This window comes from Chenopodium quinoa, unplaced genomic scaffold, assembly GCF_001683475.1.
Source record: "Chenopodium quinoa cultivar QQ74 unplaced genomic scaffold, ASM168347v1, whole genome shotgun sequence".
Classification (NCBI taxonomy): Eukaryota; Viridiplantae; Streptophyta; class Magnoliopsida; order Caryophyllales; family Amaranthaceae; genus Chenopodium; species Chenopodium quinoa.
Genome location: NW_018743850.1, coordinates 6,010,013 through 6,029,142, shown reverse-complemented (window position 1 = coordinate 6,029,142; position 19,130 = coordinate 6,010,013). Strand labels below are relative to the sequence as shown.

Sequence of the window (19,130 nt, the reverse complement as noted above, 5' to 3'; positions counted from 1 at the left end):
TTTTATCCAAAAAATAGCAAACAATAATACTTCCTCCGTTCTTTTTTTATCGCATCACTTACTACTTTAGGAAGTTTACTTAGTATTGCATCATTTTTTTTAGGATAAAAAATATCTATGTTCACACTGCAAATACCCAACATACCCTTACTTTTTCACACTTACTTTTTATTTTATCTTACATTACATTTTTACGTTTATCTCTCTTACTTTTTTCTACTACCAAATTTTGCCTTCAAAACCCTATGATGCAATAAAAAAAAACGGAGGAAGTAGTAAAGATCAATATGTTATTAGAATCTTGCATCGCACGGGCTTACCTATAGTCAACAATACTTGAGAAAGTGTACAAGATAAAACCGTAAACTGCTACTTAAATAGCAGTCTTGCCAATTATTCCAAAACCGAAGCACGAGTAGCTGTTTTGCTTCCGTAATAAACGAAACTTGATTATCACGGACCGGAGCGCCTTCGTATAAAAAATTACTTCATATAAAATAACCGATACACTCTACTCTACCCCTTGTATTACTTGTAAATCCATGGAATTCTCCCCTCGACGTGGTCGGAAACCTCCAACACCATCAATTCCGGCGAAATCCTCCGACAACACTTTCTCCACCTTCGTCGTCCACAACACCACCGACGACGACATGGACGACGACTCTCTCCCTCCTCTTCTCAAGCGTCTTCCCAAGGACTTCGGCGGCGCCGGCTCCTTCGATTTCGACGCCGAAACTTCCGACGACATTTCCGGCACTTTCATCGTCAAGCCCGATAAACATCATTCGGAATCTCCGCATTCTGTCAGAAAATCACGCAATCCGACATTTATGTCTCCGTCGAAACCTAAATTTGTTCCTAGAACAGTTGAATTGAATGATGATGATGATGAAGATGATGATGGTGAAGGTGATTTTGGTACTTTTTTGGTGAAGAAAGGGAGAAATGATGATTATGATGATGATGAGGAGGAGGAGGAGGAGGAGGATGATGATGAGGAGGAGGGTGAGGAAGAGTTCGGGACATTTGTGGTGCGAAAGACGGGGAAAAAGAAGAGGGAGAAGGAGAGTGATGATGTTTCTGGGACGGTAGTGAGGAAGAGTGGTGGTGATGGTGGTTCGGCGATGAGTAGGGCGGTTGCGAGTATGCAGGCAGCAGGGGAGTTAGGGTTTGGTGGGAGGAGTAAGAGAGGCGGTGGTGGTTCGAGTCAATCAGACGATGTTGCTGGACAAATGAGACAATTGCAGAGTAAAATGTCGTCGAGTTCGATTCCGGATTGTATTGCTAGGGAGGATCCTAGCACAAAGTATGAGTTGCTTCATGAATTAGGTGAGTTCAGGAACTTTAGGTATTCTGTATTAGTAATTGATGATCATGTTTTAGTTTTGAGAACTTAGGAGATGTTGACCATATGTTAGAAAAGGAGAGAAAACTATTTGGATTGAACTTAGATTGATTTGTTGAAACATGTGACTGTGACTTTGAATTATGACTGCAGTATATACATGAATATTGAAATTTGCTTTGATGATTGATTGGTTTGAGTATGTTTATCAGAAGCTTTGATGAATTGATGATAGATATAGTTGACACTATGATATGTAGTTATATCTACGAAAGTCATGTTATAAAGCTATAAAATGAAGTTAAGAAGATGGAAACATCGATGGGTACTTTGCGACAGCAGCTGAGCTTTCGTGTATTTGAAATGATTTTGAATTAATAGTATGTTGAATTTATTGTTGCTGATGTTGTCTTTGTGAAATCAGGGAAAGGTTCCTATGGGGCAGTTTATAAAGCTAGAGATTTAAAGACTTCAGAGTTAGTTGCAATTAAAGTTATATCATTGAGCGAAGGGGTGTGTTTCCTTGTTTTTTTCGAGTTCAGTTTTTTATTTTGAGATTCATTTTTTTTTTTGAGCTTTTGTGTTTCATTGTCCTTGTCTTTGGTGTGTAGGAGGAAGGTTATGAGGAGATTCGAGGTGAGATTGAAATGTTACAGCAGTGTAGTCATCCTAATGTCGTCCGTTACCTTGGTAGCTACCAAGGAGAAGAGTATCTCTGGGTAGGTTTTGATTTTGATTTCATTTAGTAATATCAAATAACATTTGAATTGTATCTATGCACTCCCTTTTTTCGAGTTGCATATGTAGATATATACCTGTGATTGTTGATATTGTCATATTGTGGCAGATAGTGATGGAGTATTGTGGAGGTGGAAGTGTTGCTGACTTGATGAATGTTACTGAAGAGCCTCTAGATGAAAATCAAATTGCTTACACTTGTAGGGAGGCATTGAAGGTATAATGACATCAGAATTGGCGTGACTTTCTATTTTAAGGCTCTGTGCAAGATTTGGACGAATGGGCATATAAATTATAGCTGAAGGCTTTGGAAAGAAGTTTAGTGGATTTTAAGAACTGTGTTATCTTTTAGTGTCATATGATCATTTCCAAGGAACTAAATGACATAACGAAAGATAATTTCAGCATTTCTAGACTTTCATATATTCTTTTGTGAACTCTATTGTTTGCTTATTGACTAAGGTTATTGCCTCATTGGTTGTAGGGTTTAGATTATTTGCATTCAATCTTCAAGGTTCACCGAGATATTAAGGGTGGTAATATACTATTGACAGAACAAGGAGAAGTGAAGTTGGGTATAAACCTTTCCTTTCACTTAATTGTCGATTTCTTATGCTAGCTTACTTTTATTCTTCATATGGCATGTCGCATGCCGTGTTTCTGTTAGGCACTTAACTTGTATACAACTATGTATGTGGTTTTGAATTTTGTATTTTGTGCTTCTTGAAGGGGCATGACTGCAAAGTGGCAAGATAGGTACTTGTGATCTTGAGGGTGGGAGGGTGAGGGGTAGTCTGGTAGGAAACTTGAGATGCTTCGCCCCAATTTGCTACTGAACCTTGTTAGGATTCACCCGAAAGTCTTGTTTTTGCTAAAGATATGCAGTAACCATTTGTTTCCATCTCTTTTCCTAGTAGAATATGTTTTGACTAAGGCTTCCTGTGATCTTATCATAAAGGTTACCATCCTTCTCCCCTGACTCTTTAATCAATTTCTGTAAACTGAAATGTTATCAGAAATGCTGGGGGATAAGATTTTCCGTCAAACACGAGCCTATGCAATTAAAGTCCTGCTACCAGCATGTTAGGTTAAAAAAAAGGCAACCGCAAAAGATTTCTGGATTTATTAACGTGCTTAGAGAGTATATGCTGTAAATAGGGCATGCCCCAAAATCCCTGCTATTTAACTATAGGAATTTATATCTGTACGTACTTTACAGATTTTTGATGTGAATGATTGTGCAATCATTGAAATCTTTTCAGTCTGGTTTAATATGCAATGATGCAAAGTGGCCAAGGTTTAGGCTTGAAGTACTCTCTTTTACTTTTAGGCAAGAGCTTCTTATTTGAACTTGTTGTTTTCAGATTTGCTCTTTGCCCCTTGTTCTGTCTGCTCTGCTGTGACTCAAGGTTGGGGCCATAGTGGAACAAGAAGAAAGTAGACTTTAATGAGCCCTAAACCTTATATGTGGTTCTCTGTTCCCATGATCCCATCACTTGTACGTAGTATACATTTTCATGGCTTATGCATGACCTAGGAGTATAGGCTGGTGTTTTCTACTATTGAATGAAATTACTTTTATGTTGATAAAGATACCTGACCTTTATGGATTTATTAGCTAATGTGTTCTCTTTATCTCGTATAGGTGATTTTGGTGTTGCAGCACAGCTGACAAGAACCATGTCCAAGCGCAATACGGTATAGCTTACTTTTTTTTTTTCATGTCTTTAGTTTGTTCCTTTTTTATTCAACATCAATGTTTCAACTGGAGATATACGAGGCATCAAGTCAAATGTAATAAAATGATGATCTTTTTAAATTTCAAGAAGATAGGGGGTTCCACATAAGCATTGCATGTCACGGTAAATGAATTAAATTAAGAAAATAATAAAAAAAAATTAATAAAAAAGCTTAATGAAAACAGAAAAACAGAATTGATTTTTGTTAATCCACCTGAGATAATTAAGTTAAGTAAATTGATTACCCGTATAGTTATGGATAGACAATTCAAAATTCACTATTTCTGTACTATTAGAAATAGCTTGAAAATTAGAGTACTTAAGATCCATAGAAGTTTATAAGAATAAACTTAGTAGATTCATTCATCCCCTTAAAATGAGGACTTATAAATTATTACATGATATGTTTTGATCAGTTTATGGGTGGGGATTTCATTGTTTCTGAATACAATTATCGTAATTTCTTATTATAACATTATAAAATTTAAGTTTTATGAAATGTCCCCTTTCTATAATCTCTTTATTTTTTCACCCTGTTCATTGCATGGTTTTGAAAGCTAGTGTGATTTTATTAGATAACTCCTCTCTGATGATCTCTTTATATGTCTTGATTTTATTGGATGAATAATTCTAGTTTAAATTGTATGGTACAGAACATTTTTTTTTTTTTTTTTTTTTTTTTAAGAAAGTACAGAACAATCACTTAGTATTTACACTATAGTATTTTATGAAAGATTCAGTTTGCTTTTCGTTTTTACATTTTTGACATAGGTGACTGAGTTATGTTTGAACAATCTCTCTTATTTTGGCTGTTTACTCTTATTTGTAATGTCATTATGATTCTTTTTAGTGTGATCCATTCAGGCCACATATCTAGAGCTGTATGCATTTATTGGTAACTTTTGTCTATTGTGGAATTGGAGGATTTTTCTTCCAATTAATATATCTTGGGTTAAAAATGAGATCTATCATTTTCATTTGTCCTTGAATTGATGAACCAAGATGCTTAACAATGTGGTAGGGACGAATTTTCCATGCTATTATTTTTTCTCATCTGAGATTAGATATCTTTATTGTTGCGATTTCCAGGTCTTTGCTGAAGGTAAACAAATGATACTTGAAAAGTCTGATTTAATGATGGAATTTGTTTGCTTTCATCCTAACAAAAGCAAACTGATATAATTTTAGTGATATATACTACTTTGCCATCATCAGTGATTAATACCATGCCCTCATGTTTGATACAGTCTTTGATTCTAATAATTTCTTTGTTATGGATCTTGTATGCTGATGTGTGTATGTTCTGCTTTTTTTTTTTTTTTTTTTTTTTTAATTAATTTATTTATTTTTAATCTCTTCAGTTCATTGGTACTCCACATTGGATGGCTCCAGAAGTTATTCAAGAAAGTCGATATGATGGAAAGGTACTTAAGATGTCTTCAGATTTAGTTCCTTTACGTTTATACTGCTACTTCTATCTTATAATTGCATTATTGTTATGGCCATACATTCCGTTTAACTCAAAAATCACATTTATTTTGTTGAATTTCTCCTCTCCATTTTTAAACTTTTCAGAATATATTTTTGATTTGCTTAAAGTCAACTGTTGTATATACTATGTGTTGCAGTGTTGAGCTGTCTTCATTAATATCAAGTTCATACCTCATCCTGGATCTGCTGTCTAATATCCTATAATTATCCATTCCATGTTCTGTTTTGTCATTTCCCTAAGCTGTTTTTTGTTTAGTTTTAATTTTGATTTAGAAAGCTTGTGTTGCATTGTAATTATAATTCTTTGTATGCAGTTCATACTGACATTGAGATACAAAAGGAGGGTTTTTTTTTTTTTTTTTTTTTTTCCTTTTTCGTTGAGAATTGTTAGTTTTCACTTTCATATTAACTGAGTTTGTTATCCCTACTAATGGGCTGTATACTTGTATTGCAGCAACCTTGGTACAGTTTTTTAATCTGTTGCCAAATGACTGTTATTTTAGTTATATACTAATGTATGTGGTCTCTTAGAAAGTGTGACATGTATTGTGTTTTTATAGTTCTTAAGATACATGAGTTATGTATTACCAAAGTTTGTGAAAAAATTGATGGCTTCTACTTCGTCAAATTCTATGTACACATTATTTTCACCTATTTTTTTTATTGAATGGTTTATAAGCTCCCACCCCCCCCCCTCTCTCTCCCCCTCCCGGTCTCCCCCCCCCCCTCCCCTCTCTCTCTTCCAATTTTAAGTAATAACCTGAATCGGATTGCTCTGGCACTTATGAAAAGCTACCGAAAGAAAAGTTTTGCTCTATTTAACTCCTAGATATCATGTTCTAGACAAAAAGGCTCCTCGCAAACCAAGAAATTTCTTAAGCTCCCTCAATTCATAATCTTATGATCTTGGTTTTTAAATAGAAATTCCTGCTAAGGATTTCATTATCTAGAAACAAACTCACTACGAGAGTATCATAAAGAATAGAAGATGAAAAGGGTGTTGGAATATGATAGAATTCTTTATACTGAAAGCACAAAGGGGCTTAGAAATATATTCATCCCTTAGAATTCATAAAACCAGTTGAGACAGGCTAGAACCTCAGGCTTTTATTTATTATTATTTTTGTAAAAACAATCTTATCTGCATATGTAGAAAAGACTATGCTCAAAATGAAGCACATGGCTGCACTCAAATGGAAAATCTTGGAAGTACAATATCAGTCTGATGTTCAGCTTTGTAGCTTTTTTGTGGAGGATATCCTTGAAAAAAACTGTGAGACTGTGTGGAAGTTTGATTAACTATTAATCTTATTGCTTGTGTTTTAGAGCTTAATGGGTCATATGTTTGTTTTGTGGATCGAATGATATGTTTATGTCTAATTTGTTTGTTTGTTTGTTTTTGTTATCCAAAAAAAAATTCTCTGCTGTCGCTGATTTTTTTGTTCTACCATCTTTATTATTGCTTTAGGTTTCAAATTGACTATGTTAATCTTATTGTCACTTTTCTGTTAAAGTGGGATAACTGTTATTGCAATTTATTTGTGAGCAAAGGGCCAAGCAATATTAAACTGTAATAGATAAGCTTTAAGGCAATAATATATAATATAGATCTACAATTTTGCAAGGTGTAATTTTTCTGAGTTCTGTGCTGTATCCTTTGCAGTCAATATATATGCAGAAGTGGTTGAAATTAACATATATATTCTACTCTCTGGCCTCTTAGGTGGATGTCTGGGCTCTTGGAGTGTCTGCTATCGAGATGGCAGAGGTAACATCCTTTGTCTCTGACAATTGTATCTCCTCTCCTTGATGGAAACCTCCATATTTTTATTATTCTGTTTATCTACATGTGATGAAGGAAAAGGAGAAAAGTAACACTCTGGTCCAAAATATGTTGTTTTAGCCATTTTCACACATAATAAGAAAGATTTAATTTGATTTACGTGCATTGGCTTACACAGTTGGATTCAACATTATGTTGATATTGTTATTTAAATGATAATGTGTGATGCATAGATATTGTCATGTTGTAGTAGATTTGAATAGATCTTGAAAAATGAAAATTTTGCTGGAATTTTTTTAATTTAGGCCAGAGGCGGTGATTTCCGCTCGGGAGGGGGGGGAATAGGGAGAAGTGGCAGCTTTGTATAATAGAATAAAGAGAATAAACAGTTGCTACATCACTATCTTATATTAACACGTGTGATTCTGCCATCACTACCTAATATCTTTTGAAATGCATAGCAGATTGGAGGACAAAAGTTGAACAGAGTACATTATTATTGTTATTGTTATTGTTATTGTTATTGTTATTGTTATTGTTATTGTTATTGTTATTGTTATTGTTATTGTTATTGTTATTGTTATTGTTATTGTTATTGTTATTGTTATTGTTATTGTTATTGTTATTGTTATTGTTATTGTTATTGTTATTGTTATTGTTATTGTTATTGTTATTGTTATTGTTATTGTTATTATTATTTATGTTTCTGAGAAGAATAGAGTACTTGTATTAAGCTTAAGAAACACCCTCTGTTCAATTATGATAACCTGCACTATATGGAGTTATGGAATTATCAAATTTACATACTTAACTATTCGTTTTTGTTTCAGGGGCTTCCTCCTAGATCATCGGTGCATCCAATGCGGGTTAGTGCAATCACTAGTTCCTCAGTGGTTTTATTTATTTATTTTTATTTTTTTTTTTATTTTTTTATGAGTTATAGCATTGTATGGGGCCGTTGCATATTACGCTCTCAAGTTCTGACCTCTAATGACTTTTTGTTGCTTAATAACCCCCAATTATATGATTTTGCTGTCATGTGTATATAGAGTATTATGTTATAATTTAGTTCTAAAGTTTGATACCAATGTGGAATTGGAAATTAAAACAATGGAACACCAGTTAATAGCGTTTTGTTTCTAGCAAAAGCACACGTTGGGATGGCTAGATAAGGAAATTTTCTGCCTCCCTTTGGTCCAAGCAAAGGATATATCTGAATCCAGCATTTAGGTTGATGGAAATATCATTGCCGTCCGCATTGAAATTAGGTACTACCGTACTACTCATCTTTTCAAGTTAGCTGTGGACTATGGAATCACATTATGCTGTACATAGCTTTAATGTAGTAGTTTGAAGAATGTACATGTATATTGCCATGTTGAGCAGTCTCACATCTATATTATAATAAAAATGTTTTTTCACCACATCACTCCAAATAGCAATACTTACTTTCTATGCATTCTTTTTCTTAAAAAAAACCAATAACATCCTCACCTAACTTTCTTTTTTATTTTTAAAAAACCCTACCTTTTATATCCCGTGCATAAGCACGGGTACATTCTAGTGTATATTTAATGTAGTAGTTTGAAGAGTTTACATATCTTTTGCAAGAAACTTTAAGCGCTACGCTTCTAAGAAGGGAGAGAGATTATGAACACATCGATCAACAACTGTCAAAAGCTTCCAACTTGTCTAGTTCCTGAGTTTGCTATTTGTGTAAAGTAGTTATCATCAGATCTTCCCACCCTTGTGGTGCCTAAATTTGCTATATATGTATCGTAATTTTCTATTATTCTCTAAATTTTCCTCTTTGCTCTAGTAGGTTTTGTTCATGATATCTATTGAACCAGCTCCAATGCTCGAGGACAAAGAAAAATGGTATCATATTGTTTTTCTGTAGCCTTCTGTTTACCCATTTTTGTTTTTGGACTTGTCATATTGCAGTTGCATGACGGATTTAATAACATCTCACATGACTATATTTTTACTTAATTATAAATCATTAAAGGTAGTCAAAATAGTATATGTGAATAGTGAAAGTCAAAGTGTTGCAAAATAAAAAAAAATAAAAAAAATAATAAAAAAAAAAAAGGAGAAGTATTTTCCAAACTACCCAAAAACTATCTTCTCTATTACAAAGTAAGTTTCTTTGAAGGGGCAACAATTTTGGAATCAGGTAAGGGTTTACAATCAACAATTCCCTTGCTTGATCTCTGGGAAACAGGGTATGGGATTGTCATGCCCCTAGGAGGAGGGTTTCAGCCATATATATATCCACGATTTTCACACTACCAGACTACCTCCCATGTTATTATCAGTCAATTCTATCCCCTGTAATCATCAATTGTGACTGGCAGACAATTTAGTTACAGGCTACTGTTTTGAAGGGGTGGAGACAACACACTTTTATTATGAAGAAAAGGGATACTAGACAAAAAGTGGAAGATCTAATTTTTTTAATTCAAAGTATGGGTTTGACTTTTATTACGGAATTTTATTAAACATATAATATTAGGTATAAGTTTTTGGGTCTGAAATATCTTAAACACATAAGTGATTTTGAAGTATTTGAACCAAATGCCCCTCAAGGTAAAGCTGCTACTCCCTCCATTTTTTTAAAGTGTTACATTTACCTAATGCGGTTTTTTTTTTTTTTTTTTTTTTTTTTTTAAGTGTTACACTTCCTTTTATGGCAAAAAAACTACATTTTAATACTATATCTCTTTCCTCTCATGGTCCTCACCCAAATCCACAACTACTTTTTTTTTTTTTTTTCTTTCCTCTCTCATCAATTACTTTTCAATAAACTATTAACTCCACTATTATTTCTCTTACAATTTCTTTTAATACTCCTACTACCCCACTTACCTCTTATTATATTTAATTTAATTAAATTGCTTAAAACTATGTGTCGGTCAAAGTGTAACAGCTAAGGAGGGGGGGGGGAGTGGATCACTTAGATGCAGGCCCCATGGCAGTTTCTGGTAACCTTTTTCCCTTTGGAACTATTTTCTAGTGATTCGATTTTTTTACAATATTTACTTCATTTTTTTCCTTTTACATTGCGGTAATAATGTAAAAGGAAGAGAATGTTACATACGAAGTATAAAGAAATAAATTAACACTTTGCATTATTAAGAGAATGTAACCTAAGTGATTTAACACATTATTTTGAAGATCTTTTTAATATTTTGTTACTCTTTTTGTTTGAGAGGTCTAGTTCTTTAAATATTGTTATGACAATATTCAAAATTTGTAATTTTCTACTCTTGAATGCCGGATATTAGGGTGCATGTATTTAGCTATATACTTTGGAATATGAGATACTAGTCATGTTTGCAACCGTCACTTAGGTATTTAAAAGATTGATCTTGTATACCATCTGACATGAACAAAGAGGTATTACCTCTGTTCCTTTTTGTTTGTCCCATTTGTCTTTCTGCATCAATTTTAACTGCACACATGTGCGCAATATTGTCTTCAACCACACTATTTAATTTTTTTTAAATTAATATATGTTGTAATTTCTCGTCGAGATGAATCTAACAAGATTTTACATGAATATGTTTTTTCTATGTGTATCAAATTATCAATCAATACTCGTAGTGAAAGTTTCTCTTTTCCAATGGAATACTCTAGATGAGACAAAAAAAAAGTAATAAAGGTAGTATAAAGTAGCAAAATCTTTTTAAAAGGAAATAATCATATTCCTATATGAAGTTGTGAGTTTATTGAGATTTGATAATTAAATTTATATGATCGATTTTAGTGAGTTGGCTGACTGATAATCGTTCCATAGCCTATTGATTTATTTGTTGTTCAATTGTAAGATAGCAACCCCGTAAGGGCAGTATAGATAGTTCAAAATTTGAATATTGAGTCCCTAACAGTTGGCTTTTATAATAGGGATGATATAAGATAGTTAAGTGTGTAGACAACAATAATTGGACTGTTACATATTGTTAACGTTATAATATTTGACATAATTTTTGAACTTTTCACAGGTCTCTTATATTTCACGACTTCGTAGCTAAATGTCTAACCAAGGATCCACGTCTGCGTCCAACTGCACTTGATATGTTGAAGGTATTTAAGTATGTGCTGGCTGAAAGCAGCCAGAAATGTGGGCGGTGTCTTATTTTCTCCTTTATTCTTTCCCTTTCTTCTGCCTGGTGCCTGCATATGTTTTTGTTAATTTTTTCCTATCATAAAACAACTATGTAAGCTTCTCGTTTTAATTTCAATATTTATTCACGTCTGGCTTTTGATCAGGTGCACACTTTTTTTAATTTGAAATTATTTGTAGCACGAATTCCATATCCTGTTATGAGCACAAAGAGTCAATCTGGGTCCTTAAATCTTCATAAATGATGCTCAAGATCTTACTTGTGTCATTATTGACATTTTCGTAATTTTGCAACTTTCCATTGGTTCCCTCTACTTTCAAATGATTTCATTTTTTTTTGACAGACTTCATATATTCGTTTACTAGTTTTATTCCTTACATTTAAAACTAAATTAACGAAAATTTATATCAAATAATTGTTTATTGAAAGAGACTAAAAAGATTGTTGTCAATATATATATATATATATATATATATATTTATATTTTAAATGTATTATGCTTTACTTTTTATTCACATATAAGATATAACCCTTGATGGGAAATCAATATTCATAAAATTCATTGATAGATGCAAAGGAGGATAGATGTTAGGCTAGAAAGAATTGTTAGGTTATTGCAGGGCTAGCCTACAAGTCTTTTGGGTGACTTATACCTTTGTTGCCTCCGTTTACCAAATGCAGCATAAATTCATTGATAAGTGCAAAGGAGGAGCATTTGCAATGTTGCCAAAGATTGAGAAGGCTAGAAAAGTCAGGGAATCTATGGTACTTCAAGCTCAAAGTCTTACCGACGGAACCTTGTTGGCAGGGGTATGTGCATAGAACTCATTTGTTTCGTATAGTTTTGTCTGTCTTTGATCTGATGAAGATCCTTTGTATCATTTCGTATTTGTTTTGCCACGTATCTTTTCTGTGTATAAAATTTATCCCTTAATAAATTAAATGGTCCTAATTTGTGTTGATGATGTTTCAAAATCAAGAGAAATAGGCACAAATTTTTATGGCAGATAAAATTGGACATACTCATCCCTAATTTTTTTTTTATTTGCAAAATAGCAGCAGGTGGAGGTGCCAAAAGTGAATCAGGATTTTGGCGACACTGTTCCATCAAAACCTATCAATGTTGCGTTGACAAATAAAAATGAGATACCCAAGGTTGCAGGGTCAGCAAAGCGGCAGGCTTTGCAGGATGTGGAGCTGATTGGAGAAGGTACTCTGTTACGTTCATGGGTTGTCTCTGTTTTCTTATTCCTTCTGAGTATAACATTAATATTTTATTCTTATGATCTTCTATACACTTCATTATTTTATTATTGCTACAGTTGGGATTTAACACTATTCACATAAATATCTTATGATAATTTGTTATGATTTTTGCGCAAGTAAAAAAATAATAATTTGGGTCTTTTTAGATCTACCTCGATGTAATCTTTCAAAATATCGACATTTTACTCCCTTTGTCCCCAAATAAAAGTCCCATTTGGCTTTTGCACAAGTTTTTAGGAAGGTGAATAAAATAAGAAGATAGTGGGGTTTGGTTGATTAAAGATGTATGTTAAACACTAGATAGTGGGTTTGTTTGATTGAAAGTGAAAATAAATTGACAAAGGTGAAATGAGACTTTTTTTGCTACAAGAGTTTTGGGTGAAATGAGACTTTTATTTGAGGACAGAGGGGAGTATAATTTCTACACATACATAATTGAAGATATTAATGGCTAAAGTAATGGTTTAGGGTGCATGAAACACCAGTTGTTAACATTAAAAGAACAGAGGAGGTAATGAAAGTTTTTAACTGTTATTCACTAATTGGTAAGCTTCCATCATAGTGTGCTATGTGGTACAGGTTTCCTGTCACTACTAAAGTGATATGGTTGGTTTCCTTGTATCAGAGATTATACAGGAAATAAGGGAACAGAGATGTTGTGAAGCCGATTAGTCCCTGTGTAGGAAGCCTGTACTTGTCGTCTACTTGTCTAGTATCAACCAAACATTTTGAGTTTTGAGAACTGAGGTAGCTCTACTTGTTGGAGGGGGGGGGGTCCTTATTGGTAACCCTGTGTAATTGCACTTTTTATTTGGTAAACGATAAAAAAAAGCTATTATCTCGGGTAACCCTTTGCTATTGACTAATAGCATTGGTGAATGGTGATGGTGGCATTAATGAAGGTTAAAACTTAAAAATAATGTATAATTTACTATGGTTAATATTTGTACGGTTAACCCTCTTTATCCCTTTTCTCTCTCCTCTATTTCAACTCACCACCACTCACTCACCCTCTACCGCTGCACCAAACCCAGCATCTTCACGGCCCATAAAACCTCCTGTTTTTCTCACCTACTGTGAGCACCACCATTGCTCCACCGCCTCATACCCCCCTGCCTAGAACATTCATCTTCCACCACCACTCTTACCTCATCCCCTTCCCTCACCCACTCTGTCGCATTCCCTCTCACAACACTTTCTCCCCCATAAGTGAACCGCCGCAAGCGCCTCCCTCCCTACCGTCCAGACTCACCTATCACGATGCCTCCTCTCTATTGCTGACCATCGACAACCCCTTGCTGTCGCCTAACCAAACACAGCTCTACTTTCTCTCTCCTCTGCCTGCCCCTATTCGTCCTCCCTGTACCAAGACTAATGTTTGGTCTTTGTTGCTGTTGAAACCCACACAAATAATATCATAAGGGCACTGAAGCCCCTTTGATGCAATCCTTGTGCTCTGAAACAACAGTTGATGGAGTTACCTGTGATTGCTGTCTTCCGGTTTAACTGGTCCTTTTGAACCTTTTCTTTTCAGCTGTGGATTGTGATGTTTTGGCAAACAACATTTGTGGTCTTTTTTCTGTGCAGGTGATTTTGGGACTTTTGTAGTCCATGGTGGGGATGAAGAGAAGACATCATCATTTTATGGCAGTCCTGAAGTTTCCTCACTGAGTGTTAAATCAGATATTATAGTTGATCAAAGGTATTTGTTTTTTGTCAAGCAAATTGATATTTTTCTTGTGCCATGGTATCTTTTGGAAAGAAAATTTTCCAAAATCATGTTTATGGGTTGAGCCAGTTCTTAAAGAGAGAACCAATAATGTTAAATTCATCTTGGTAATTAGTAACGTTAAGTACCTGATCTGCACTTTATTCTCTTTAAACCCTTTTGAAAAATTAAAATGTCTCATGAGAAACTGATGTTTTTAGCTTAGTACTAGAACATGGTTCAAATTTTGGAATCAGTCTCTAAATGTTTCGTCAGGATTAATTATTATGATCACCTGTACGAGAAATGAGACATAAACTAATTTTCTAACTCCATTTTTTACATGCTTTTGTTTACATTTCGTGCACTTATAAGCTCCCGAACATTAGAAGTATGGCTTTATTCAGTTTTTCAGCTTTTGTGGAAGTTAACTTTAGGTGTTCCTATGCTTCATGTAGTTTTGGAGGTTAACTTTATACTTGTATGTTGTAAATTGAATTTTTTTTTTTCAGGGGGGATAAAGCATTTACCAGTGCTGCCACAAATATACATGAGAAAGAATTGCTTGTTGCTAGTGGAGTCAATCGAGAATCCATTGCATCAACCGTTACTTTACAGAACCGTATGGCAAGCAAAACATGTCAGACAAAGGTTGGAGGCAGTGGTGGTTTGGGTGATCAATCTAGGAGTGAGACTGTCAGTCGAAAAACATTTTCAGCGCAAGACAAGGTTTTTTTATTTTTTTATTTTGGCTCTCTTCTTGATGTGATGCATTACAATGATACTTTTTCAGGTGTACAATTTCTTGTTCTTCGATCTAGTGTAGGTTCTTAACAGGAATGATGTGCTCAAAGCTTTTTATTTGCTCTGCGAATTCTCAATTGAGCTGATTTTGTGAATGTCTTGTTATGTAATAAGTACTTTGACCCTGGATTATTTTGTGTCCCAGTTAATTAGGTACAGGATGTCATCTTCTAGCTCCCATGGCTTATGCTTAAAGTGAAGTTGTTGCAGATTGTTCATTTTACTTGTTTTAACTATCTATGCACATTAGTAAGTTCACAGTAGAGAGGCAAGGTATTCTGTTAACATGAACTAAAGTTCACGGAAATTTCGGAGGGGAATGGTTGAGTTTCGTAGAATCTTAGGGATGAAAAAGTAAAAGTTGCTTGAGATTAATCATCAAGCGAAAAAATGAACATAGCTTATGCCAAAATTGTCTATTGCTTGTAGGAGTTGCTGAATAGAATTAACATGCACTCTTTTCTCTAAATTCAGATATGAAGTTACACGAAACAATAATGTCAATTTACACTTTTTTTCATTTGCTTTTGTACCTATTACCATTGCTGAAGTGCCTTAAACAAAGATATTACAGGTTTTGAATGGTTATTTAACATAAGTTGGTCCATGAGATCGGATACTTTGACCCCTTTTAACAATCTTTCAATCTGTTACCAAATGTATTTATGTTGTTCACTATAAGAATATACCTTGAATCTGTTTGCCCCAACAAACTGACGGTATCTGTTATTTTGGGTTATTATATTTCTGTTTGGACCTATTTATGGGACATGTTCCGTTTTTTGTATCGGGGTAGGATATAAAGTCCCTAGGTCATTTATCTAGCCTAGATCTATGATCTGTTTCCTCAAGATCAATAAAATTTACCCGCCTGCTTATGGAGGTAACTTACATATTTTTTGAGGTAACTTACACAACGTTAGTGAACCACATCAATGTTGTTTTAAATTAATCTTGTTTTGGAATGTTGTTTTAAATTAATCTATTTTTGGACATTTTATAGCATTCACTTATCTGGATTGCATTGTCGTTGTAGCTTTGGTCAATATATGCAGCTGGAAATACGGTGCCTATTCCTTTTCTGAGGGCAACTGATATATCACCTATTGCACTCTTATCTGATAATGTATTTGGGGGGAAGCCAAAAGAAAATAGTGGGATGGTGGCTGCAGAAGCATTGCAAGAACTTTTTGCTGGGGATGCTCAATCAAAAAAGAGGCGGGGACAAAATGAGGTTTCATTGCTTTAGTCTGTTTTTATGATTAGGGTTATGTGGTTTATTTTCCTTTAGGTTCAGTTTGTTTTTAACCCCTTCTTTTCCCTTCCTTTTGCCCCTCTTTTTCCATAAGCAGCCGATGGCCCTTCCGCCAAGCGTTTATCAAAGACTTACCTCAAGTCCCACACTTATGAATCTGGCTCAAGCTCTGGCTTATCACAAAATGTAAGTTACTATTTGTATGTTGTCACTTCTTTTGATACGGCATATACTAAGCCTTTTGCTTTCTGTGATATTTTGATTGTGTCCTCCCTATACTATAATGGTCTCTAGAAACAGTCTTTGTTTCAGCGAATGAAATTGTGAAAGGTTTCATTTGGATTGTCTAATTTGAAACAGGTGCTATGAAGAGATGCCACTTCAAGATCTGCAAGTAGCACAAGAACAACAGACTATTCAAAATCTAAGTGATACTCTGAGAACCATTCTGCGCTTGTAGGCTGGCTAGTAGCTCAAAATGATTCCTTAGTTGCTGTCTTTCTTTCTTTTGCCTTAACTCTCTCTGCTTCTATTCTGTGCATCATTTTGTATTTATGATGCCTTTTTATTTCAAATAAGAAAACTGTTATGCCAGTAAGTCCCGTAGGTCGTTCCGTTCTCGAACTGCTGATGAACAGGCTCTGGCTTGCTATTATTGGTGCAGAAATAGTCAAATTTATTGCTGGACACAAACATGTAGAAGTTGAACTTTTGTTTACAGAAGAAGCAGATGCAGCTGATGAGAGCCTGGATTTATGGTCTTTGTTTCGTCTCTTTTCTTTGGTTATTGCTGCTTTCATGTATGGCACTATGGCAGCATGAAATTTTTGTGAATCCTGGTTGAGAACTTCAAAATGTACATGAGTCTTTATTGCTTGAGTTTGATTTTTCACAAAAAACTACTTCTGTGATGGAAGTGTTTAATGATACTGGAGAAATTCCAAGTTTCTCAACCAAACTGTTTCTCAAGGGGGTATATTAGTCTTTTCACACTCTGTTGGGGGATACAAATGTATTTTTAATGCAGGAGCAATAGTTCAATATTGGTTTTCTTGAAAATTCATGGAGTTTCTTAAGAACCTACACTATTCTTTAGTAATTATTAATTATTAGAATATTTGCCTATGGACTTTTACCTTTCATTTTTTCCTATTTTTAGGCTTTAAGAGTTTTTGTTATTAGGATATTTTATTTGTTTAATTTATTTATGTTAGGATAAATTTAGTAGTTGGTTACAAATATGATTAGTAGATTTATTAGGATTAGGATTCTTAATATTCTATCTTATTTTAGGATATGATTATTAGTTTCCTATCTTATCTTGGTGCGATTTTTCACCCTATAAATATGGGTGCATATCAATAGTGATTAATGAAGAGAGATTTATTTTGGGAATTAATCCTTTGAGCGTTGCTCGTTTGATTGTTAATAAAAAAACATCATTTGTTACGACTTGTAATCATCTTCTAGTTGCGACAGACCCTCTATTCTTGCGAGAATTAGAGTACTATCTTTTTTATTTTCGTGTAATTTCTTTAATTCTTGTTAAAATCCGAATATCTAATGTTATTATAGCTTGCGAGCCTTGTGAGGTCTTAGATATTCACATTATTTTTACTTTTAGCTTGGAAAACGTTAACTGAGTGTTGTCTCTCTCATCAACAATGGAGCTTGAATTTTTCATTGGAGGTTGAGGAAATCAATGGAAGAAGCAAAAACCTAACATTTAGGGTTAACCATGCCCCTTTTATATTTTTCTTAGGGTTTTTTGTAAAATTCGAAAATGGTGGTGTTGAGGTTGGGGTTTGTTGTGGTGTTGGTGGGTGTTAGGCATGGTGTTTGTTGTGGTGGTTTGGATTTGTTTGCAAATGATGGTGAGAAAGGAAGAAGGGAGGATAAAAAAGGTTGAAGAAGATGGAAGGAAATGGGAGGAAACAAAGGTTGATGATGAGTCAGCTTGTAAAACATTAAAAAATTAAAAAAGTTGCTCAAGATTACAATATGAGTAGTTGAGATGCGGAATTTGTAACTGGGTAGTCTTTTTGGCTGCACAAAAAATGTAATTTTGATCACCGCTTACTGGTTAAAGTTTGCAGATGAAGGATGGATTATCGATTAATGGTGTACATGGTACAAACTCATAACAATAACTTGACTATTCTAAATTCTAATTTATTTACACAAACATAATCTTACCTAACGCATTACATTTGATTCATACGGAGTATATATATCAACACATAACAAGAGTATCTTAATTACTACACAATTATTGTTAGTATTACTTAATCAAATTTTTAATTAGGTTTAATTATTCTTTAAATTTACTCTTAAAAAGTAAGATTGTTACAGTAACGATAAAACACTCATAAAGGCCAAATAGGATGATAGTTTTGGGAGGGAAAAACATTTCAAAATTGAACATTGTAATGCTACTATTAGGATCAATTAGGAACCAATTTCAAGTTCTATTCTTATTGAAAATAATCTTAAATCAACCCAAGATATCTATAAAATCACTATAAAGTTCTTTATATGCACAACAAAAAAAAAAAAAAAAAAAAAAAAAAAAAAAAAAAAAACCTTCTTCATAATGGCATAGTCCTACTCGTCTTTTATTATAAATTTTACTTTTCTTTTGGATCCATTATGAACTAAATATTATAAAGAACATTCCACTACCAAGTATCACATAATAATAAAATAAAAATTCAGTTAATTTGTCTAAAACTTTGCGTCAGTCCAATTATACAATTATGCCAACTAAGAGCATGATAGTGGAGGGGAATATGATATATCAATCCTCTCCATCACTCTCTTCTCAAATGGAGGAATCTTGATCTCCATTGTTGGTAATAGAGAATATGTCAC

At 33.9% G+C, this 19,130-nt stretch overlaps 1 protein-coding gene across 2 annotated transcripts; it reads left to right on the top strand.

Annotated features, from left to right (window-relative positions):
- The first annotated feature begins 390 nt into the window (after positions 1–390).
- On the top strand, positions 391–17,339 carry LOC110686103 (calcium-dependent protein kinase 24-like). 2 transcript variants are annotated; one of them, XM_021862687.1, is made up of 18 exons: positions 391–1,332; positions 1,773–1,861; positions 1,960–2,067; positions 2,196–2,303; positions 2,571–2,661; positions 3,732–3,784; positions 5,187–5,249; positions 7,040–7,084; positions 7,930–7,965; positions 8,922–8,977; positions 11,104–11,185; positions 11,908–12,036; positions 12,286–12,436; positions 14,080–14,194; positions 14,713–14,929; positions 16,041–16,238; positions 16,357–16,445; positions 16,620–17,339. In XM_021862687.1, exons 1-18 carry the CDS (start codon positions 543–545, stop codon positions 16,717–16,719), a joined length of 2,520 nt encoding a protein of 839 aa, XP_021718379.1. In that variant the 5' UTR covers positions 391–542; the 3' UTR covers positions 16,720–17,339. The 2 variants fall into 2 exon arrangements, with proteins under 2 accessions (XP_021718379.1, XP_021718377.1); XM_021862685.1 differs by having other exon boundaries at positions 12,283–12,436.
- Positions 17,340–19,130: the final 1,791 nt, after the last annotated feature.